Here is a 26200-nt window from a genome sequence, read left to right as displayed (position 1 = left end):
TATATATTTTTAATTACAATATAATGTTTTAAAAAATTAATTACATTTTTTTCATTTTATTTGTATTTCATTTAATGAATGAATTCAAAAGTGATAAATTACGATTGAAAAAGTAAATTAATGAAGTAATTTAATTATTTATTTTTACATATAAAATAATTTCAAATGTTATGTTATTTATTTATTACACAAAATATTAAAATAAATTAAAAACATTTTATTAAAAAAATATAATAAGTTAGCTTAATTGAAATATTTAAATTTATCATTAGTTTTTGCTATGACAGTTTCTTTTTTAAATTTCTTTGTAGAAGGAAATGAATATATTTAAATAAGAAAATAATATAAATATCTTCAAAAAAATTAAATGTAAATTGATACTCTTTCTTAATAAATGATAAAAAAATAGCACAGATTTTTATATTAAGTGATCACATTTCAGCATATGAAAAGTAAATTATACAAGGATATGCAATGATAATCAATAAAATATTTTATAAAACACCGAGTAGTTTAATTGAGGAGGAAGGTGAAAGTGCTGTTTATAGTAATTTATAAGAAAAAGTTATAAAATCTTGCAGTTTTGACTTATTTAAAGTGAGAAAAATACTCGCTTACACGACGGTGAAACAAAGAACCAGCAGCGATTCGAGAATACAAGCGCCACAAGCAACAACGAAAGATTCGATAACATCGCCTGTTGTCAAAGACATTCTTCACGAATAGCACTGAACTATAAACACCGTATAGCACGTGATAAACACATTCTTGATACATTGAACACGCTGTTACTTTGTTTGGAGTTCTGTTATATCAGTCACATCGAACAGCAGGATACGATTGACAACTGTGCTCATCACTACGGGGTGACAGAATACAGAGACGTATTGACTTTTATGATCATTTACTGGATATTTTACTATATTTTTACATTTATAATGTGTTGATTTATATCTGATTCATTCAATAATATCAATATGATATTAATATTATCATTGGTATGCTAGTTTCCATAAGTACACAGTCGTAATTATATTATCATCAGCAATGGAATTTATATTGCTGTGTTCTCGTGTCAGTACTATTTTTACTCCTAGTGACGATTAAACATACTTTTACTTAATTTATTTTAGTACTAAAAAGTAACTAGAAAAGCCTATAAAATAAGATTATTATATTTTATTACATTGATTCATCATATAATATTTCAGAAAATTCTGAGTAAAGAGTGATTAATAACTGTATAAATGTGCATTGTAATTTGTGATTTTTCTAAACTTAAATTTCTTCTTTTTTCTAATTAATTTTTGAAGAAATTTAAAAGTGAAATTTTAAGAAAAATACTTGCGAGACGTAAATAAATTGTTATAAATTTATGTAAGAGTTGGAGCGATAATAGAAGTAAAAGTTTTTTTTTTTTTTTTTAAGAAAGTTAATATAAACTGAAAAATTTAATTTTATAATTTTGATATAACTGTAAATCTTCAAGATGCGTGAAAAACACACACGTTGTTTACCATAGAAAAACCGAGTGATCAGATTTTATCAATCTAGTACCAAATGTCGTTCTATTGACAAACACATTCTGTCAGTTCAGATGTTGCATTCTTGACGGAAACTATCAAAGCTAAACTTCAATCCCATGAATATATCAAACGTAGAACCGCTAAAAATCGTTGAATTTGGTTTTCCTGGACTTTTTCACTTTAATCCCTCTGGGTATTTCTCAGATTTGTAATTTCCTTTAAAAGTATTTACGTAAGGAAAAGATCGAATGAATATAATTAAAAAAAAATACATATAATTTTTTTCTCTACTTTTCAATATATAGATGTTATTAAACGATGTTTTATACACTATAAAAATATCGATTATTAAACTCACCTAACAATTTTTTACCTTGTCGCATTCCTAGAGGAATGGCCTCATTATCTTCTCTTCTCCAAGAAATATTCGGTGCTGGATATCCTTTAGCTTTACACGATAAAGATACGTTTGTACCTTCTCTGGCTATGACATCTGAACTACTTTCAGCCACAATAATATCTGGTGGTACTTGAACGAAATCAAGATTATAAGAAGACTTATTATCACAGCAGAACCAAAATACCGTAATCAATAGAATAAGATAGATTTTTATAAAAAATTACGGCCCATCAAGTGCTGAAAGACAAATTCATTTAACAGGAATTTTTATAATTATTAAACACTTTTTTTCCCCTGATACTTTTTAAACGATAAGGTGAACTATCCTCTAACAGCGTCTACCTCATCATTCATTTGTGTTGTAGAGCATCTTCTTTAAACACAATCTCATTAATTTTGATCCTTACAAAAACAAAACAAAGTTTTTTTTCAATGACATTAAAGGATTTAACGCGACAACTTATATAATTAAGTTAACCAAGGATAAACATCTTTAAGTAATCCTAAACTTAATGCAGGTCCACCTAAACACATTAAAAATACTNAGGAAATCCTAAGAGAGAAGAGGAGAAATAAATATCTATATTTAATTATATAAATAAATACAGAAAACTTCAAATACAGGAAATACATCATTACTTAGCACAATGATAAAATCTCATATAACATACAATTCATTAACAGAGACTAGCCTGGAATATATGGAACGTAAACTGAAATGTATACGTGCCTACTGTACTTATGCTTAACATTATACTGAGAATATTTATGTAGTGTATGTACTTTGTAAATACATATAAAAAGAGCAATTTTTAACTTTTTGTTACGAGAGAACATCATATCAAAAATGACATCATAGATTGAGAAGTCAGTCGCCATATCCCTTGGAAGGCATTATTTCAACAGTTTTTCATGGATTGAATACGTATACTGTCCTTTTTCATAAAAGAAGTCGTCAGTAGAAGTAAAGATGGCACCATAAAGTCCGCATCTTTATGAACATAAGAAAGAAAAAGAGATAAATTTTTCCATTATATAATATATATGTATATGAAAATATAGTCTATATATAAAAACGAGTCGATATTTTGATAAAATTTGTTAATATAATTTACTTCGTTCTTTAAATAATAACTTATAAACTTTAATGTATTACATATATTATTTTATTCTTTAAATTGTTAAGAAAACATAAATTTTTAAAAATCTAAATATGCTTATATTTTTTTTCTCTTGTTTTTTTTTTCTAAGAATTTAAGTGAAGAAAGTCTTGAAGAGAGATCACTTTAAATTTCACATATTTGAATTTGAATTTTAAAATCGGATTGTACAGCTGCGAAAATTGAATTTTCCTGACTGTGCAATACAAATTTACAAAACAAAACTCCCACGGTAACATATTAAAAAGAAGAAAGAACATTTTAGCCTTTACAAGATATTTAAATAAAGCATTTTCTGTTTAATTCTAAATTCCTTCTACCCTGTTAAAAATTATTCCAAATTTCTCATATATATATATATCCAGCACATATTTTATCTTTTCTTTTTTCTTTATCTTACATTTTTCTATCTTCTCGAACATGAAATTTTTTAGTCGACTGCGTACTACCACACAAATACAACGGCTGAGTTATAAAATCTTCTGTACAGTTTTCTTTGTTGATTTTCCGGACGGATTCTAGAAAATCTTATTCTTTATCTGTTAGTACAGCTAAGAAGTTGCAAAGCATTCAGGAAGTAAAAATCAAAGGAAGTAAAAAAAAATAAGAAGAGAGATTTTCTACTCCAACACTTGTGACGAGTAAGTTTGCACGTCAGAAACGACTGATAAAATTGATTACGCCACAGAACTCTGACAGAATCTTCGAAAAACGTCCTTCATTTCGATCGATCTGATGTCTTGTATAAGGTACTGTATATCTTTCACACGGAGGACAATCGTAGTAGATTAAATTGAAATTTCACCTCCCCCGTCAACTTATATACTGTAATATGTCGCAGAGTGGACAGTTAAATTTAAAGGTAACTCCCAATCCATTCTCGTAGATTTATCTTCGTCTTTCTTCTCAATGTCGCCTTTTCTTTCGATACACAAAACAGTCATTCTTCAACACGATGATGTACTGTATATATATGTAATATCGATAAATTTCCGTAAAACTGGAGAGGTAGACAAGGCGCCAGTAAGTCGGATAAACGTGTAAATTGAATCGATCTACGTGCTTCACGAAATTAAACGATTACAATGTAAATTTAAATGGATTTAATTGTGTATTTGAGGATATTAAGCTAACGTTCAGCTGTCGTGATCACAGTAGAAAGAAATAAATGGAGTGCTTCAATTAAGTCATAATTTCCAATTTTAGAAACCTCCGTACATGAAGAGGTTAAATTTGATGATGATTTTGAATTGATCGGTAGAGAAACTTGTCTCTAGATAAGCTATTATTTAATATTTTATAATTGGAATATTAGTTAAACATCGTTAACATGAGAAAGACTTGATGGATCTATTTATTTTTACTAAATAACAGCAAGTTTTTTATCACGTTGTAAGGCTATTAACGCAAAACTTTAATGGAAGTTTGAAGATAAAGTCGTGAATTTCTTATTATAATCGTAAACTAATAAGTAACTGCGATAAATATGCTGTTTATAGACCTATATATTTTAGAATTATCTAAATTTTTCTTACTAAATTGAGACATGAATTGTGATTACATAAGCGGAGTAATTCTCATATAGAGACCAAAGTTAATTTAAGTAGAATAGAAGTGATTAACTGAAGTTAATATCCATATTTTCCAGCTTATTTTCTTAAATATTACAGAAGTTGATAACCAATAGAAGAGCTTTCATAAATTTTTAAATATTTTATTAGTATAAGACCTGTAAAAGAGTTAATTATATAATGATAAAGATATATTTTTGTAAATTTTATTATAATAATTATTAATAAAAATATCTAGAATTTTTATATGTATATACTTTAATATTTTTATGGAAATTAATTAGTCATATGAAATAATCAATATAATATACTGTAATTTGAAATCAGATATAAAATCTTTCTTAATAATATAAAAATTAGTTTAAAAAGTCTTATATTTCGTTTCAATGATTTGTAGTCTAAATAAATACTTAAACGAAAATTGGATAGAAGTATCATTATTATAACAACAATTGGTTGAGGAAAATCAGAAATAATAGCATCTTGCTGATTTTCCTCCGTCTATTTATTTCCTGTAACTAATCGTCATTGGCTCAAACATCTTTTCGAACAATCTACGTTAAAATATTTCACAAAATTGCAAACGTTTCGTATAATTTATCTTATTTTTCTGTATCCTTTACATTTTCCATAAATATATTTACAGTTTATTCTATCTTAACATGATTTATGCGATCTTCTTTACGTTCTTACTATACTAAAACAATGTTTTTTTTCTTAACTTTTCGCATCAATCTACATCAACAATCGACCTATCAACAGTAAAATAACAATAACACAGTTATGAATATTGGATAAAAATTTTCTTATTATACTTGTCATTCGATATCTTTCGATGGTCATAGTTTAACAGGACATAACTCCTTCATCCCGATGTGAATTATGGGTAATGGAGTATGTAAATTATAACGACATTGATCGGTTATTTTCTATAGTTAACAACTATGTTGTCGTCAAATGTCTCAAGGTAGCACTTTTACCAACATCTTGTGCTGCATGGATAAGTTATTGATGAAGGAAAGAGACTCGAGGGTATAATGTATTTTTATTACATATGTAAAAGATTGCAGTTAGCTCGAAACAGCCAAGTTTTATAAGAAATCAACGCAAAGGATATCGTTTTCCTATTAAATGTGTGTAATCGTCAGCGGACTTTACGTAATGGCGAATGGCAACCATGTGTTTTAACGTTTTTTCCCTCTGTTTGAAAGAGAGTTTTTTTCCATATATGATCGTTAGATTTTTTAAATATATAAGTACTAAAAAATAAAACGCCATTTTCACTTTTATATGAATCTTTTTCCTTATATTACAACAGAATTCGATCACATAGTCACGTGTAATTTTTACGACTTTGATATAACTTGAAAATTTCAAAATATTTTTAAAAAATCAATTAAAATTTACGAACAAAAATCATTGTGGCATCGTCATAATGCTGGACTGCAATTTTTAATTATATTTTTAATTTATTTAATTTAAAATATATGCTCTCAATTTCAAATTATTAGTGTCTTGCCCCTGTAAATCATACTTTTCCTGTTAACAAAAGAGTCATGCCAGTCATCTATCTAACTCCGTTATGGATAAAAAGTTTTGAATTGAAATCACGTGACTTCCGGGCTATTCCTGAAGTTCGCATATAGTTAATCAAGACCTCCTACCTTAAGCTTTTCATATCTGGCCTCGACTTTCATCTATCTTACGATTAATAATGAAAAGACAGGGGGAATTTACAGATCTGCAACTTTTTAACTTGCAGTCCAAAATATTTTAACTCTAAATATTTACAAAATAATTTATTTAACCATACAACATTTAATATATATAAAAAATTTCGAATGTTATACAAATCATTCTTCGTTATCCTTATGTCGAGAAATAAGAATTTATATACAGTATATTGAAATTCATTTAAGACGTCATCGTTTGATAAATTTATTAAATTATATTAAATTCTAAATTTTATTTAAAGAAATTTTTGTGTTTTTTATATTTCAAAGTAATATAAACGGCGTCAATTATATAAAAACATTTTTAAAAAATAAAAATGAAGACGGTTATATTAATTATTAATATATCTTTACAATCTTGTTTCTCTCTATATATTTGATTTATCTTATAGAATATTCTATTTTGGAAAGCATTAATAATTTATATTCTTTAGCAGAAGACAAAATAATTAATTACCTGTAAATTTTTAGAAATTTTACCGAATAAAATTAAAAATTATTTTTAAATTATTCAAATATAAATTATTATTTTTTTAAAAATATGGTTCATTTCAATAGTGAATTCAAGTCTCAAAGGAATATTACGTATAAGTTTGTGCATATATATCAATTTTCTCTAAAGAGAAGCATCCCATACCTCATTTATCCATCTCTAAATGCACCTCTGCTTTACTTTGCTAAGTTATAAAAATATTCAAATAAATTTTAAATTATTTTAATTGTATTTTTATTATAATTGATGATAAAATAAAATTTTATTATCTTATAATTGAAAAATTAAAAATGAATAAACAATTAAGTTATACTCAACGGAAATAATAAACTTTTTAAAAAAAAATAACTGTCTATTTTTGCACTGGAATGGCGCCAATTACTTATAATAATGTATGCAAATTTTAATCTTGTGTACGGACAATTAAATAAGATTTTATACTAAAAGAAAGATATCTTCTCTCTCCATCTCTTGGGATATATACAAAACTCGATAAAGTTGCTTATGATAACAAAAAAAAACCAGTAAAAAAAACACATTCAAGACGTTAAATATAATGCAAATAAATCGATGATTTTTTTCTAGAATTTTTAAAATTTTCATTCAATAGAATCTATTTTACTACATTTTTTTCTAATTTTTCTAAAAGTCTTTCAACTACTTAACAACATGTTTAGCTTTTTTTAAGGGAAATTTTAAATTTATATAATGAACAAAATTAACTTTGTATGCGCATAATATACACATACATATATGAATAATTTTAAAAAATTCTAGAAATTTTAAAAATATTTTAAACCTATACAAATACATCTAACATATATTAATGATTAATTTAATATTTCTTTCAGCATTCCCTTCGTTTACTATGCACCACTTTGCATTTCTAAATTTAATTTTACTATTTTTTTTTGTCTAGTTTATTTCTTAGTCACTTCCCCTCTTCATTTTTATTCCTGTTTCTCCTTCTATGAATATAATTTTTCGTCCTTTTTTATATTAACTAAATCAGAATCAGAATGCCAAAAAGTTAAGTTTATTCTCGCTTGAAATATTTATTTGTACTAACGTAATCTGAGAAATACAGAACGAAAAAGATTAGTTCATAAGAAAACATTTTCACAAAGCTATTTTCCCTAAGGATCCTAAAATACTAACTCGATCATTTGAGATTTGTACTTTTAAACTTTAAAAATAAATAAAAATAATAGTAATAAAGATTATAAACAACTAAAAATAAATTTCTTCCTGTAAATATTTCATATTTTAATAGTTTATATATTTATAAATATTTACANTTTCATTGCTGTTATATTATTCTGAATTTGATGGTTTATTATATGCCATTTATATATTCTCATGTTTGTTTGTTTGTCGTTATGATAAATTAGTTATGATTGCAATAATTTTTGTTTGATGATTGAAAATTGATTTTGCATCAATTTTCATCAAGCAGTTATATAGACCTTTGACATTTAAGCCTATAATATCACAATATAATATATATATATATATATATATTTTCTTCGATATTTTTTGAGTTTATATTTCTTAATGCCTTAAAAGAAATTCGAGAAGTTTCTTCTATAAGGTAACAAAGAACATTATCAGATTTCAGGAAAAATAAATAAATAAAAAAAAACATATTCAGTATCAAGCAAAAAATATTATTTCAAATCTCGATAAGGCCTCATAAAACGAATGGTGTTATATTTATATAAATAATAAATTTGTTTATTATCTTTAAAACATTATTTTAAAATTATATATATATAATATGCAATTTATATCATCATAATATTTTCAATATTATCAAATATGTCCCCCTCCCTTTTCTAAGATTATATAGATCTATTTTATACTTTCTATAAAAGTATCATAAATCAAAAAACATCAGAAGATGAAAGTAAGCTTGATATACCATTAGTCGAAGCAGAATTGAAATTCTCTTTTGATATTTTTCTTTCGGCATAGCAAACAAGTTCTCCTCCTCTGTAATTATTCATTTTATTCTACGGATATATATATATATTTCTTTGTAAAAGTTTTCTTTAAACAGAGGAGAAAAAGAACATACCGCATATCATTGCCAATAAATAATTTACTTTTTAATAATAGTTTTCTTTTCTTTTCTCCTATTCACTTTTGCTGTTTATACCTTCCATTGCTTCTTTTAATGACTGATAAAATATGAAAGATTTTTCTCTCCGAATAACTTATGAAAACATCTTTTAAAGTTTAGTATCAATAATATCGATCATTAAAATTTATATTAAAAAATTTTCTTTATATATATCCAAAATTAGTAATACGCGTATAATAATAATTTAATTAATTTTAAAAAAATATTTACATTGAATACTGTAAAAATCTCGATAAAATATACAGAATGTGAATGGTAACTTTAAGGGAAAAATATATATATTATTTTAAAATAATTTTAGAAGTTTTGAGATGAAATCTATGCATAGACATACAGACATGCCATTAAATAAAATGAAAAAGTCGTCTCTTCTACGTGAGCAATACAAAAATCGAAAAACAGTCCTTATCAGTTGAAAAATCCTCAATACATCTACTTGAAAAATTATTTATTATTAAAAAGTATGATAAAAATATAGACATGATTATTACTTTTATCGATTCAACTTAAAATTTTGGAATTTTTTTTTCTTGTATTCAACTAAAAAAAAGGAAATAAAAGATTAAAGTTTATTGATCGAAGTTGTATATTTTAAATGAATGTATGTATATATATATATAATATCCCACAAGTATATTTGATAATTTAGCAAATTTTTAAATCTCCCTCGAGTCTCTCTACTTATTATGATAAGATAAAATTTAAATTTATTAGACGAAACGTCGCGATGAGTCAAAGAAGTTAAATTACAAATTTCGATTAAAAAAAAAATTGCAATTTTTAATTCTAAAAGACTTGTATGTAAAATTATCCATACATTTAATTATATATAATTAAAACATATTTATTATCATCATAAAAATTTAAAATTTATATAAATATTATAATTAAATATGCAATTTATAACCTTAATATTCTATATAAACCGAGCAAAACTTATTGTGACATTATGACAATGCCGGTCAGCAATTTTTAATTTACTTAATTTAGAATATATGCTCTCGATCTTAAATTAGTAGTGTCTTGCCCCTGTACATCATACTTTTCCTGATAACAACAGTCATGCCGGTCATCTATGTAACTCCATTCTCGAGAATAACAGACAGAAAAACAAACAAACAGTGAGAATTTATAGGTCTACAATTTTTTCAAATTGCAGCCCAATTATATATAACCAGTTATTTAATAATTTATAATTAAAACAATCTATGTAAATAATTTAAGTCTCAGGATCTTCAGATTATATTAATAAAAGTTTAATTTAAAGTATATTAAAAATAATTTTTTAGTCGTGAGAAATTTATTTAAAAATAGAAAAATAAATATTTTGCATTATAAGTTTCTTAACCAACCATACTTTTAAAATATGGAAAGTAATAATGAAAAAATGAACGTAAATAATTTTATTAAAAGGTTGATAGATAAAATATTTTCAAATTTTGAAATGATTCTTTCATTTTATGATAAGAAAAATATCCGTTAAAATAAATGAAAGCACATTTAAACGTTAACGTTATTTACAGTATGCTATTATGTACTCTAAGACTATATTTTTAATAAACACAGGGTTTAATTAAAAAATACACATGTTGTTTCGCATGATTCAGTTGAAAGTTACTGTTTATCACATTAGAGCAATGTTAATCCAAGTAGTCTAAATGTGAATAAATTCTACACAACTTGGAAGTAAATTCATTGAAATTTTTCTTTTCTTTTTTTAATAGTTCCATTAAACTTTTATATAGAAAAATAAATTAAAACAATTTTATAAATTGTTCTTTATATATCATTATATTCTTATAAAATTTAATAATTATTATAACTTAATTGAGCAATTAATCATATTTAACAATTGAGATTATTAACGATTCGTACTGTATATATAAAACTTATAAAAATTTATATAATAAAAAAAATTAAAAATATAAACGTAAAAAATGCCTCTTAAATTATATTCATTGTACTGGTTCTCGCATATTAAAATTTTTGTGTAAAATAAATTTTTTTCTCTTGTTTATTAAAGATAAATCATTAAGTAAGGCTGTAAATAAAGATAAAAATTTGTAATTATGTAAATACAGGGATTTAAACAAGTACATTGACTTCAAAGAGTTTTTTGGTTCGTTACTTAGAAACTGTGATAAGTACCAGAAAACCTAAGTGATTTTCACTAATGTGATTGGTTGATGATGGTTTTTCATTATTACGTTTCTGCATATGTATGTTTCTATTGGTGTTTTTGAAAATTAAAACTAAAGTGCAAAGAATTTAAAAATGAAAATCTTCACTAAAACAAGAGGCTGGAGACAAGTTTTTTTTTAAAAAAATCAGTGATTAACGAATAAGAATATGGTAATTAAACAATAAAAAATAATTTTGAAAAATATAAACTTATTTTTTAGTTTAATAATTAAATTATTTAGCAATTTGAACGAGATTAGAAAAAAATTATATTAGATTAAAGCAAACTGACATGGAAATCTTCACTCCTTTTCAAGTATTTTATTTTTTGTTTAAATTAAAGTCAAATTTTCAACACTTTATTCAAAAATTTCTTATTCACCAGTGAAAAAATATGATTAAATCACTTCTAGTAACCGAACTTATGAAATGGAAATAATCAAAACAGGTTAAATATTTAATTTAAAGCGATAGTAAATTCAAAAGTATAAAAATAGGTTTCTATATTTTATATATGAAATACTGGAAATAAAATTTTATCTTTATATAATTTACCTAACACGTCTAAATATCCAACTTGGCTCTTCATAGGTACGGTATTCAATTGGCACATATAGGCACCACGATCAGTCATCTGAACGTTGCGTATATGCAGGATAAAGTTTCTGTTATCACTATGACTCAAGCTTATACGATAATTCCGAGTAATGATGTGGTGGTGGATTGTCAAAATTGCTTTACTCTCCACTTTAATCCATGCTGCCTGTAAAATGGAATCGAATAATGTGATTGTTTAAATGTAATTTAACGCGAATACCATTGGATAGAGTTACATATAAACATTTTATAATTGCAAAGAAGTTTACTGTAGAAGATAGAAGTTTTTCTATTTTATCAATTCAAATTTATACCAATAAAAAAGAATAATAATAAATATACTTTTTTCTATATTTGTCTTCACAATTTTCCTGGCTATTTGAAATAGATTGTATACAGTTTGATGGTCTTCTTTTTTGGTCATAAGAAATATCGACAAAAGACTTAAGTTTGCAAGATCGTTCAAATTGGTTCCTTTTATCGCCATGAATTACTTTCCAGGTCGCATAATCTATCTTAGATATCTTTATTTTTTTATATGTTTAAGGAAGAAAAAATGAAGAGGAAGGAAGGGAGAAAACTTTATTTTACTTTCAAGATTAACGATTTCTTCTATCAATGCATTTATGCGAGATCAGGTTAGAAAGGAAATATTTTCTATATCCCGTAAAATTTCTTTCAATTCACTCTAACATTAATGAAATACAGTCTATTTCATGGTAGACACTAGACGAGTTGTTATCGTATCTCGACTGATGTAATAGCAAGTAAACTGAGATAATAAAACCGAGTTTACGATGGTTTTTATATCCACTGCAAGAAGTAGTGTCGCGTAGTGCGTTGTGTGTGTATTTGAGGATCGCCTCGTTACCATCCTTGAGCTTAAAAATAAAGTTGTAAAGTACAAAAGGTGAAGGTGGTTATAATTCACTACTTTCTAGATTCTGTCTTCGACAGAAAGTAAAAAAGATTCAGTGAGCTAAATCATGGTAGATTGTACTTTTTTTAATGTATTTTTGATCTGTTACATCTTGAGAGATAGTTTTTAAATCATTATTATCTTAATTTAATCTACTTTTAACTGGAGGGGAGTAAACTTACCCTATATGATCCTAAGTTATCTACAACACATGGCAGTTGGGCATCACGTCCTAGAGGAACTGTTACGTTGGAAATGGGTTCGGTAAATTCTGGTTCAACTTCAGGAACTGCTCCTAAAAAAACATATTTATTTATTTATTTTATATTATTTTCTACAATTTAGCTTAATTATATATCTTATAATTAACATAACAAGAGATTTAAGCATTAATGTCAGGGATAAGCACTCGTTCGATCGTCATTAGTGCTTAAATTTATAAATTTTAATGGTTTATTTCGTTTATAATTAGTTTGTATCAATTCTATACACAATTTTAGTAATAATATAATATAAAATTATAAATTTGACCTAGTAAAGGTAAACCGTTAGGCGAACAGTATAAAAAAGAACCAATTTCGGAAGAGATCTCCTTTCTCCTGACGTACCTTAAACATTTTCAAACTTGTTTATTTCTATCACCTTCTCTTAAGAAGAAATACGATCATCTCGAATGATTGGAAGCTCAGGTTTGAAGTATTATTAAGTATTTGGATGTCTCCATGTCTGTTGACAGGATTGTGAATGCGTCAATCCTCATTTTTATATCTTTTCGAGTTGACGAAATGAAAGAATCGAGGAAAAGCTACTGGAAAAATGGAACAAGAGACAGATGAATGCTATCCTCTCCAACCTCATTTATCAAAGTTTAGAATATAGACATATTGTACATTTATTCATTTAGAATCATAGTATAAAATGAAAAAGGTTATTTTGGTTCCATTTTACGGGATTGTATTATATTCTATACCGTCGACAGATTGAAAATAAGCGACAATTTCACACACGGCACTATGGCACGAGAAATTTGCTATACGTAAGATGAAAATACGTTTCATATGACGCTTTTTTCCCTTCATATTGAAGACTATAAGCACCCCAATGGTTAGAAAATAAATCCACTGTGACTGAATATTACTTCTTTCTGTCAGGTACTCTACTTTATTGATTGCAATTCAAGTCCTGTTTGTAGATCTTAGTGGAATACAACTAAAAGAGAATTTTTTTTTTCTTTCAACCTTTTCTTAGATTTTTCACTATTGTCGACTTGTACAATAAGGATAAAGCTTATTGTGTAGCTTCTGTTACTTAAAGTCTACATTGAGGTGTTTATTGACATTAGGCCAGATGTTTTACGATCTCTCTCTGACATTTTTTTCTTCCTCCCTCTGTTCAACTATTTGTCAGCCCATATTCTGTCTTTCTATGAGTTTATAGTACGGTAGTGAGAAAGTTCAATCGTGTTAGGGACAATAAATTAACCTAATAAAATTGAAAAAGTCGTGTTTATAAAACAAATCGGCGTTAAGTATAAAATTTTGATATATGGAGATAATAACTGAAATATCGACGGTATAAACAATCCAGAATTTTTTACCATTATCTAAATATTTATTGTGTATTAAAGTAAGTTTTTTTCTGTCAAAAACAGCCTTCATAAGTCAGCAGATGTTGACATAACCAATAAGTAAGCCCGTACATAGACGAATGTTATCATCATCAATTTATCTACAAATGCAACCAACTGTTTCACATTTTAGCTCGAAATAGTTTTGTTTGATATCGAATAAGAGGAAATTGTTTCTTGTCTAAACCACCAATAGACTATAAATTGCATTCAGTAATATGGCCATTCTATATCGGCACTTGAATGATTATCCTTTGCTAGTATCAACAGAAACATTTTCGAACATATTTACTTCCATATCATTTTACTAGCATTTGATCTTTAAACATTACTTCTTAAACTGTGAAAAATTCATTAATAAATAAGAAATTAAACCATTTTTATGAACAATTATAAAAAAATTTCATCGGTATCTAAGCTGTAATAAAATTCATTCAAGCGAATTAATCAAGGTAAAATGTGTTAAAGTAGATGTTTAGAACATTTATTTGAAAACACGGTAAATGTAATTAAAGAGAACAGTTTACTTTCTGCTACCTACTAACAGAAGCTATTTATTGCTTAACAATCGTCACAACTAGTTGAATGTCTTACACTTCAGGGAATAGGCAACTAGCTCATTGAATTTCATCACGAAAATTGAAAAATGTTTTTCTTTTTTTTTCCTTTTTATCCTCCCACTTTAAGAGAACAGATTTTTAAAATTTTGTTAAGATTAATTATACGTTTTTAAAAATAAAAAAAGTAAAAAAATAAAAGAATATTATAGTTTAATAACTTCTATAATGGTTATTATTATTATTATTATTGTGGATAAATTTGTTTGTTATCGATCGTTTGTTTGTTAGTAACCCACTGATTAAGTTCATTAACACGAATGTTAAAACAATCAAGCTACCACTGGGTAATGTTTAATCGATTCACTACGATTAAGCATTGATCCATGAATAGTTGTTCAGTAGACGAAATGTTTTTCAGTGACAAATGAAGTTGGCGAAGCAGGAAGATAAGACACAAATTGATATCAAGCCACAACGTTTATCTCTCTTTCTCTCTCTTCTCTCTCTTTCTTTCTTCTAAATAATTCTCCTAATCGGAGAAGGTGCGGTTTAACATTTTTGTTTTAGTCAGAACGGAGACTGCTGATTAATTGACTAAAACACAACCGAGTTAGGTATTATATGGCATTAGTTGCAGTAAACCTCAATCCTAGATGACGCAGGAGATTGTTAGCTACATATGAGATTAGTTTACTTTCCTTCAATACAATCTTATTTTCTATCAAAAGATAAAACTTGGATAAGTTTCTAATTTAAATAAAACTGTTCTTCCTTTTTTTTAATATTTTTAATATTATAAACCTTCTAAAATATTTTCTAATAATGATAAACGTTTAGCTTTACTTACTATTTTTATTTAGTGGTTCTTCGTACGGGTGAGCTGTAAGGGAATTTTACTACAATTAATACATTAATTTTATATTTTTATTTTATTTTCAAATTCTCATATTATAATTCAAAATATTTCTATAGTTAAAACTTGAACAAATTAAATATTAAATTGTTCAAATTTAACCTGTGAAATGCGGACAACCAAGACTTTTTTATGTATTGAAAGTACTATTTAATAAAAATGTTTATAGAATAAATATTTATGTTTTTATATAAACGTCTGTAAAAATTTAGTAATTAAATATATTTTATCTTTTTTATGAGCGTAAGAAACTATTTTATAACATATTTACTGTTATTTTCATAAATATGCATGATAATTTTATTAAGTAAACCTTTTATTTTATATATTTTAACGAAATTACTAAGTGAAACATCATGTTATAAACGCAAATGTTTAATACGTAAAACAGAAAAATAACGTAAAATAATAAATTTAAATCACATAGTTTTATACTGTGCAAATACCAACTGAGAATCATTGAGTAACCTAGAGCACTTCTTCCTGTAAAGTGAATCAACATTTTCGAAATATTGACCATCTAAATCCTGAAAAACCAGCTTCTAGTATTCGTTTAGTCCCTTATTTAAAAATGTAGAATAAAAAAGAAATACTAAAACTAAGTTTCCTTCCATCTTGCAGTGTTAANTCGTTAGTTTTCTTTTTTTTCGTGTAAGAAATGTTAGGAATTCAATCATAGATATTGCAAGTTCAATCAGGTCAGATTGGTTGAATAGTGTTTCGAGAATTCTCTTGATACTGCTCATATAACGAGGTTTGAAACACACAATACAGGAAAGCAATATCATTCTCGAACGAAATTGCAGCCACTGCCAAGGAAACAATAGCGAGTCACCGATCAAAGTAGCAGAGATTCCATTCTTGGAGACTTCTCACCTCAAACAAGAACTCTGCTGTAGAAAGAAATGATACGGTGTCTCCATTACCAACTCCTGTCCGTGATAATTACGTCTTGGATCCTGGTTGAATGATGACATTCTTTTCCAGATGTTTCGGACATCTACGTCTTGTCTTACAGATATCATATGTGACCACAGGTTCCTCTAACTCCTATACAACACATCTTTTAACGTATCTACTGACGATTCTCTTATGAGTTGACTGAATGATTTTATAAATATAATCTCTCTTTTCTTATTTGTAGGTTACGAGAACAATAAATTTTATGTTATGACACAATCATTTTTTTTTCTCTTCTTATATTTTCACTATAATAATAGTAAATATAAATAATAAAAAAGTATTATTACAAAAAATGGTCAACCGTATAGGCTATTTAATTTAAAATTTCATGAAAAGTGTATTTTTTTCCTCTCCCTTCCAGAAAGTACTTTGCACCGAGAGGTCATTCACAATTTTTATTACTCTAAAATGGCAAAATTCCAAATCATATGTGGAGTCATTCTGCGATAGTTTATGATTAAATTTTTATTTACTATTTTTTTCTTTTTAAACTTATCTTATTCAAAATCTTTACACCACAACAAAAATATTGTGTTTCTTTAATATAGTAACAAAAAACCAACCCTAAATTATAAAAATAATATAAAATTTAAAGCAAAAAATTTACCGAATTAAATACTACAAAAAATATTGTCAATCAAGATTATATAAAATTTAATTAGAAAATATTTTTAAAGAATGTAAAATAATTTTAAACGTATACAAAAAAATAATAAGATTATTAATAATTTTTTTTATTGTTTATTGAAGGAACGAAAATATTAATACATTGTTTACGTGGATATTTCACTTAAACAATATGAAATTAATAATGAATTTATTAATTTGAATTCGAAATTTATATATCTATCTCATTTAAATTTCTTTTAATAACAATTATAAATTTTTGTCGTTTCTAAATAAAGTTGTTATTTGTAATAAGTTTATTAGGAGTGTTAAGTGTTTAGAAGTGTTTGTTGTTGAGGTTCGATTGTATTAACATTCGAACTTCAATAACGAACACCTGTCAACAACAAACACCTCTAAACAATGGCCACTTTTTACGTTTCCCTCAATGGCCATTTTTTTTAAAGATTTGACTGCGCTACAGCTCGATTCTCAGCTTCTATACTGATCTTTCTTACGTTTAATTTAGTTTATTAAAATTATTTCTTTGTAAATTTTGCAATTATTACCTTTCTAAATGTACAAAGCGTAATGATATTCCGCGCTAATATTTTAGGGATAGATTCTAAGCTTAACGTTTTTCAAATTACAGTCGACCCCCTATAACACTGTTTATTTTTCCGTTTTATATGAATTCCATGTTGTACGAGTCACTTAGAATTTACAAATACGTGTGCTGGGCTGTGAACGGCTCACGTATTTGTAAAATCTAAGTGACTCGTACAACATGGAATTCATATAAAACGGAAAAATCAACAGTGTTATAGGGGGTCGACTGTAATTTGAAAAACGTTAAGCTTAGAATCTATCCCTAAAATATTAGCGCGGAATATCATTACGCTTTGTACATTTAGAAAGGTAATAATTGCAAAATTTACAAAGAAATAATTTTAATAAACTAAATTAAACGTAAGAAAGATCAGTATAGAAGCTGAGAATCGAGCTGTAGCGCAGTCAAATCTTTAAAAAAAATGGCCATTGAGGGAAACGTAAAAAGTGGCCATTGTTTAGAGGTGTTTGTTGTTGACAGGTGTTCGTTATTGAAGTTCGAATGTTAATACAATCGAACCTCAACAACAAACACTTCTAAACACTTAACACTCCTAATAAACTTATTACAAATAACAACTTTATTTAGAAACGACAAAAATTTATAATTGTTATTAAAAGAAATTTAAATGAGATAGATATATAAATTTCGAATTCAAATTAATAAATTCATTATTAATTTCATATTGTTTAAGTGAAATATCCACGTAAACAATGTATTAATATTTTCGTTCCTTCAATAAACAATAAAAAAAATTATTAATAATCTTATTATTTTTGTATACGTTTAAAATTATTTTACATTCTTTAAAAATATTTTCTAATTAAATTTTATATAATCTTGATTGACAATATTTTTTGTAGTATTTAATTCGGTAAATTTTTTGCTTTAAATTTTATATTATTTTTATAAATAAATTTTTGTTAATTTTTACAATTTTAATAAGTATCTTATCAATAAAATTATATTAATAAACACATTATTATAAAAAAATATTCAAGAATAAGTGTATTTCTCTGTAACGAATTTCTCTTGAGAATTTCTCTTAAATATTATTTTTATAATTTAGGGTTAAAACTATTAAATATTAAAAATTATATATTCTTTTATTTTAAAAAAGCTAGCAACGTTGTTGTTAAATTTTTCCGGTATTTTTTATTTGTTTTTATTCCTAATAATTGCTACCACTACCTTTAAGTCTTCAGATTGGTTCGGGAGANCTTATTTTTTGTTCAGCGAGAAAAGAAAATTTCAAAAGAAAAAGGTATTTTAGAAGTAATTTTATTTATTCTCTATGATAGAATTCATTTTCAAACACGAAAATTATTAAAATATGATTAAACAAATAAAGACATCCGATTAAAGAGTGCTATTGAAATTTTAAAATCAATCTTACAGAAATATAATAATATTATTAACTTCGGTAGATAATACCTTCATTTAATATCTTGAGTATAAAGGAAAACCTTAATGTGAACGATAGAATGCTAAAGAATACTTACAGAAGCAGAATTAGTAAGATAAGAGCATTGGGAGAGATCAAACAGTATCAAAGGCAGAAAGCGATTAAGTCGAGCATAAACCAATTAATGATATCACTCGATAAAAATTCCGAACTTTTGAAGAAATCTTTCAAATTTCCTACTTGTTTAAATATCAAAAGGAAGTAGAAATTATTTAGTTAAAAGAAGGTTATCCTCGTATATTAATTAACATTTCGTTAAGTTTCTTTTTTTTCGTGTAAGAAATGTTAGGAATTCAATCATAGATATTGCAAGTTCAATCAGGTCAGATTGGTTGAATAGTGTTTCGAGAATTCTCTTGATACTGCTCATATAACGAGGTTTGAAACACACAATACAGGAAAGCAATATCATTCTCGAACGAAATTGCAGCCACTGCCAAGGAAACAATAGCGAGTCACCGATCAAAGTAGCAGAGATTCCATTCTTGGAGACTTCTCACCTCAAACAAGAACTCTGCTGTAGAAAGAAATGATACGGTGTCTCCATTACCAACTCCTGTCCGTGATAATTACGTCTTGGATCCTGGTTGAATGATGACATTCTTTTCCAGATGTTTCGGACATCTACGTCTTGTCTTACAGATATCATATGTGACCACAGGTTCCTCTAACTCCTATACAACACATCTTTTAACGTATCTACTGACGATTCTCTTATGAGTTGACTGAATGATTTTATAAATATAATCTCTCTTTTCTTATTTGTAGGTTACGAGAACAATAAATTTTATGTTATGACACAATCATTTTTTTTTCTCTTCTTATATTTTCACTATAATAATAGTAAATATAAATAATAAAAAAGTATTATTACAAAAAATGGTCAACCGTATAGGCTATTTAATTTAAAATTTCATGAAAAGTGTATTTTTTTCCTCTCCCTTCCAGAAAGTACTTTGCACCGAGAGGTCATTCACAATTTTTATTACTCTAAAATGGCAAAATTCCAAATCATATGTGGAGTCATTCTGCGATAGTTTATGATTAAATTTTTATTTACTATTTTTTTCTTTTTAAACTTATCTTATTCAAAATCTTTACACCACAACAAAAATGTTGTGTTTCTTTAATATAGTAACAAAAAACCAATAATATTTTTTAAGTTAAAATTGTAAAAATATATTTTCTAAAATTTATTTTTTGTTTCTGTTGTTATTATTATTATTATTATTATATGTTTTATGTGTTTATTTATTTATATTTATGCACGTATCTGTATATATGTATGTATTTATTATTGAAAATTTGCATTTTTTTTCCTCCTCCCTACAAAATATACAATTTTTATACTTTAAAAATATTATGACTATGTAAAATTTTTCTTTTATGATTTTAAAATTGTATAATCGAAAAAATATATATATATATAACTTATATATTTTTTTAAAATATCATAAAATAAATTATGTTTATGTAAGTGTTCTCGGCGTCAATATATTATTTTAATATTAATTTTTTTATTATATTAATATTAAATATTCTAAAAGTTGTAGCATATAATGCTTTAGATAGTCTTAAAAATAATTATTTTAAATAACAAATGATTAAGTTATTGATACAAATTTAATATTTTAACGCATATAAATGACGAATGTCTTGATTATAATTAGAAGAATTAATGAATATTATTCTCAATAAATTTGCCGTCTATTATAATTAAAATAAACAAATTTTATAATATAATATTGAATTATTCGTACTTAACTACTATAATTAACTAACTAATTAACTATTATTTAATAAAGTAAACATATCTATTTAATTATAATTATATATCATGTTTAACTACTTATTTTTGTTTAATTACACAAAGCTTAAACAAACTTTAATAAAGTATTGAAGATTTAAATACAAAGATAGATATTCAATATTATTACAGAACAATATCCAAGAATTAATTAATATACCAAATTCTGTATTATCAGAAATTATTATTTTAATTTATTCGTTATTATTGCTTTTCAATAATGACTATCTTTACAATTATAACTTCAATAACTCATTAATTTTCTATTAAATAAAACTGTAACATAATCTACTGTATTATATTATAGCTCTCGTAATAAATCTAAAATAATAACAATAATAATAGCCTTACAATTATATAATATTTGCGTATATACAATACTATATATACATATGTATAGTTTATATATTTCTATCGTAATTGCATTATATACAGCTATATATCTTGTAAATTGTGGAGTATAGTAGACATATGATACTTATATATATATATATATCAGTGGCGTAACCTGGGGATAGTCCATAAGATCTGTACCTCATGGGCTTTTGCAGAGGGGGCAAATGAGGCATTTTTCCTCCCCTGGAATAGAATAAATAATTCCACAAGTTATAATCGTAAAAATGATTGAGATGTGTAATCTTACACCTTCGACCACGAGACTCTTTTTGTATCTTTTTGTATCGAAGCAATACTGTGTTCTATAATCTATTTGTAAAGAAAAAACCCCAAAACATTTGTTTCCAAGTTTTAATCCTCCTAGAAAATTTTCTGCGAACACTCATATTTGAAACTTAATTGAATAATAATCACTACGTACGAAACTTTAAATATTAAATATATTTTTCTGGGTGATACTTTAAGTAAATTTTGTCTACTTCACTGATATATCACATATATATACTTTACATATGAAATTATTATAAAACTTTACTTATTTGGCTATTTAATGTAGTATTCCTTCTGCAGGAAACTACCCTGTATATTTAATTATTAATTTATACTGTCTGCATGTTATTTACAGTTCATTTATTTATAAGGGTTATTATGAAATGTTATATATACTTTCCCAATAAGGATATTAGATATTTTAAATTGGTTATAACTAAATAAATGTGTTTATAGATGAAAATTATATTATTCATTTTACACCACATTCAGTATATTTGTGTAATAAATTTAAATTTGTTAAAATAATAGGATTAACTTGGTATTGAAAGATCTCTTTCAACACGAAGAATTAATCAATTTATTATGAAGAGCAATATTACTCTTCATAATAAATTGATTAATTGTCCATTTATTGATCTAGAAAATTAAATTTAAATATTTTAACGATCAATATTTTTATTTTCATATTATTACGTTACAAACACAACTTAATTTCATTCTAATTTTACAATGTTTATAACCTTATTTACTTGTATAACATATATATACTACAGTACATATATTCATCATTAAAGTTATTGCTCTCTAGAAAACATTTAAGCATAAAGATAAACTTTATTTTAACCATCAACCTAATTTATTTGTTTAAGTGGTAAAAAATACGGTAATTCATTTTATATATTTCTGTTTTTTTTTTTCCTCCAAGTAATTCTTTGCTTGAGGAAAGAGATCGTCATCCCTGACAGACCATAAAATTCTTCAAGATAGCTTTTAACAATGAAGTGATTTCGCCATCTCCTCTAAATGTTGTGTCCTATCTTGTCTTTAAAGTGAATTCTAAAAGACCTTGGGGGAATACAAAAGTCAGAAATGTATTGGTTAACCGTGGCTACTTTTATCGACCTATTAACACTTTTATTACAATCAAGGGATCCTGATAAGTTGCTACTAGTAGAGTCATTTGGCTCAGATAGCTTTCGAAGAATCATAGTACATTAAAGAATTCAAAAACTGATTACTGTTTTGCTGACGACATCAATGTCAGGTGAAATTAATAGGAATTTTTATAAGCTGACGTTTACTAAATAGTACAATAGAATAAGAAGATGGAGAGGAGGAGGGATGAAGGAAAAAAAAATTTTATAATCAGGTGAAGTTAGGTCAATTAGCAAGAAGCCTCATCAATATAAAGGTAATTGAGCGAATAAAAGAAATTTCGAAATTTGCATGTGGTTCTCCTAATCTGCACTCTTTTCTCGTTATTTGAATGCTGTTGGATCTTTGCTTGGTAGACTTATGTCGAGATGAGTAAATTGACTTAGTTATGCATTGATGGTTCCATGAAATTCATGCTTGAGAGAACTCGCCAACTTTTTTCTCTCCTATTATAAAAAAGTTAACATTGTAAGCCAAAAATGGAAACTCTTCTAATGGCTTTACACTATAATAAAAATTTCTGAATAGATGCAAATATTTTTTGATGACATTAAAAGTATTTAAAAAGTGAAAAGGGAATGGTAGAAAATTTAAGTAATGCAAATTTTTTTCCTTTATATATTTTACATTATATCTTTAAACAAAGTTTTTAATCAATATCAATAATGAACTCTTAATATAATTTTTACCATTTTATAATAAAATATATCAACATAATCGATTTAAAATTTAAATGTTAAATATAATAATAATAAAAAAGTTTTAGTGTTTATGTAAACATTAAGTATTTTATTACTAAAATAAATATTTGTTATCGCTTATACGATTTATTAATTTAATATTACTTTAATTTTTTATGTAAAAAATATAATATATATTTTTATATAATTAAGTTAGTAGTTANCAAATACGTGTGCTGGGCTGTGAACGGCTCACGTATTTGTAAAATCTAAGTGACTCGTACAACATGGAATTCATATAAAACGGAAAAATCAACAGTGTTATAGGGGGTCGACTGTACTCGTCATTTTCGAGATTGGATTGCCAATTTTAAATCTCTTGCTTTAAGAATATTGCTGTTTGTTTCTTTTTTTGTGTTCACGACAATATATAAACTGAAATTGTATTTTAAATTTTGAAATTAGATTTTTTGAATACGCGGAAATCAAACTTGGTTAATACGAGTATTGAACTTCAATTATTATTATAAGAAGTAAATGTCCGCGTATATAAAGAATATTTTGAGTATTTGTAAATTATTCTGTTTAATTTTATAAAAACCAAAATATTTAATGTAAAATTACATTAAAAAACTCTTGTTTTTTACTGTAAAGAGGAAAACACCAGTAGGACCTACTTGTATAACATTTACTTATCTCAATCCGTTGACAGAAGCATGAAAAATTAGAAAATTACTTTAAAAACTTGAAAACTCTTGACGGGGAATTTGAAAAGTATACTTTTTGATAGACTAAATCGAAAAAGAAGTAAAATTCTAAAAATGTTTATAGAAAATTCTAAACTTATTTTTGATTCTAGAACCTACCCCTAAAATATTGGCAAGGAGTTATAGTCCTGTTTACAGTTATATACAATATTTACTGTTATTTTCATAAATATGCATGATAATTTTATTAAGTAAACCTTTTATTTTATATATTTTAACGAAATTACTAAGTGAAACATCATGTTATAAACGCAAATGTTTAATACGTAAAACAGAAAAATAACGTAAAATAATAAATTTAAATCACATAGTTTTATACTGTGCAAATACCAACTGAGAATCATTGAGTAACCTAGAGCACTTCTTCCTGTAAAGTGAATCAACATTTTCGAAATATTGACCATCTAAATCCTGAAAAACCAGCTTCTAGTATTCGTTTAGTCCCTTATTTAAAAATGTAGAATAAAAAAGAAATACTAAAACTAAGTTTCCTTCCATCTTGCAGTGTTAAATCAATAGTAAATTTAATTTAAATCATTTCGCAATTAAAATGAATACATTTTATTTTTTCTTTCTTTGGCTATTATATACAAGAGGGAAAGTATGACGATCGGTCAAAAAAATGACTTCCCCAGATTATTATTGTTTTGGACGCGGAGCATCTTGAAACGCAGAGAAATGCAAATAAAAATAAAAATCGTAAATCTCGATAAGAATGGGTAAAAGATTTCACGTAAATTATAACTTCTGCATATCGTTTGTGGAAGAAATTCACACTCACTCACTCACTTCTAGACATAACAGGGGACAATTTGTCTATCTTATCGACCCATCCGTCAATCACATCTCTCCTTTCCCCCTCACGAAACCACAAGCAATAAAAAAGAAACCTAGTAGGTACAAGTTCGTCCTATTTCACTTGTGCAGCTTCGTGCTCTTAAAGCGATTTACCGCATCGAGGGATTCCTAGCTTGAGTAGAAAATGTTCTACCGTTTCTCCTAAATCTCAGTTGGAAATTTTAATGTTCTTAAATGGAAAATAAAATAATATAAAATGTATTTTTTTAAAATAAAATTGATTTTTTTTCTGTTCTTTCTTTTTAAAGTAAAATAAACGATGAATAAAAATGTATATATATATTGAGAAAATTTATTTTAAAATTGGATTGACTTTGATCCTTTTATCAAAATCTCTCTGCTGGTAATCTCTAAAAAAATATTTTAAAATTATATTTAGATATTCGTTTATGGAAATTATTAGTAAATTTTCTTTTTGTTATAACTTGATATATATATGTATATTTTAAGAAGCATGCTTTTAATATTAAACACTGTTTATGATTGTGTATTGTAACGTATTTAATATTCTTTTTTAATTTTAAATTATAAGCTTATTATGATTAAAAATATAATATTCATAGGTTCTATACATAATTTACCGTAAAGAAATCATTTTAAGTAAAAATTTTTGTTCTTTTAATCAGGTAAAAAGGTCTTAATGCGGTATATATTTTGATAAAATATTGAAATTTTCTTGATGAGATAACCTTTTAGAAAATATTGATTTAAAAAATAATAATAATAATAATAAATTTCCTAAAGATGAATTCTTTTTATAAATTTTATAATAATTTTATTAATTTCGATCAATAAAC

At 25.7% G+C, this 26200-nt stretch overlaps 1 protein-coding gene across 3 annotated transcripts in view; it reads right to left on the bottom strand.

The window, feature by feature from the left end:
- LOC111619556 (lachesin-like) overlaps positions 1-26200 on the bottom strand; it is a 122699-nt gene that overhangs the window by 37211 nt on the left and 59288 nt on the right. For 2 of the 3 annotated variants that reach the window (XM_023361405.1, XM_023361339.1), the window contains exons 2-5: positions 15758-15790; positions 12906-13018; positions 11763-11970; positions 1885-2055 (exon numbers count right to left, since the gene is read on the bottom strand). In XM_023361405.1, coding sequence (XP_023217173.1) covers positions 1885-2055; positions 11763-11970; positions 12906-13018; positions 15758-15790 — 525 coding nt within the window. The remainder of the gene's footprint in view (positions 1-1884; positions 2056-11762; positions 11971-12905; positions 13019-15757; positions 15791-26200) is intronic. The other variant, XM_023361477.1, reaches the window with a different exon arrangement.

Source organism: Centruroides sculpturatus, unplaced genomic scaffold (assembly GCF_000671375.1).
Source record: "Centruroides sculpturatus isolate CEXI.00-Female unplaced genomic scaffold, Cexi_2.0 scaffold48, whole genome shotgun sequence".
NCBI classification, from domain to species: Eukaryota; Metazoa; Arthropoda; class Arachnida; order Scorpiones; family Buthidae; genus Centruroides; species Centruroides sculpturatus.
Note: the sequence above shows the minus strand (reverse complement) of the source record. Positions and strands in the feature narration are given on the sequence as shown.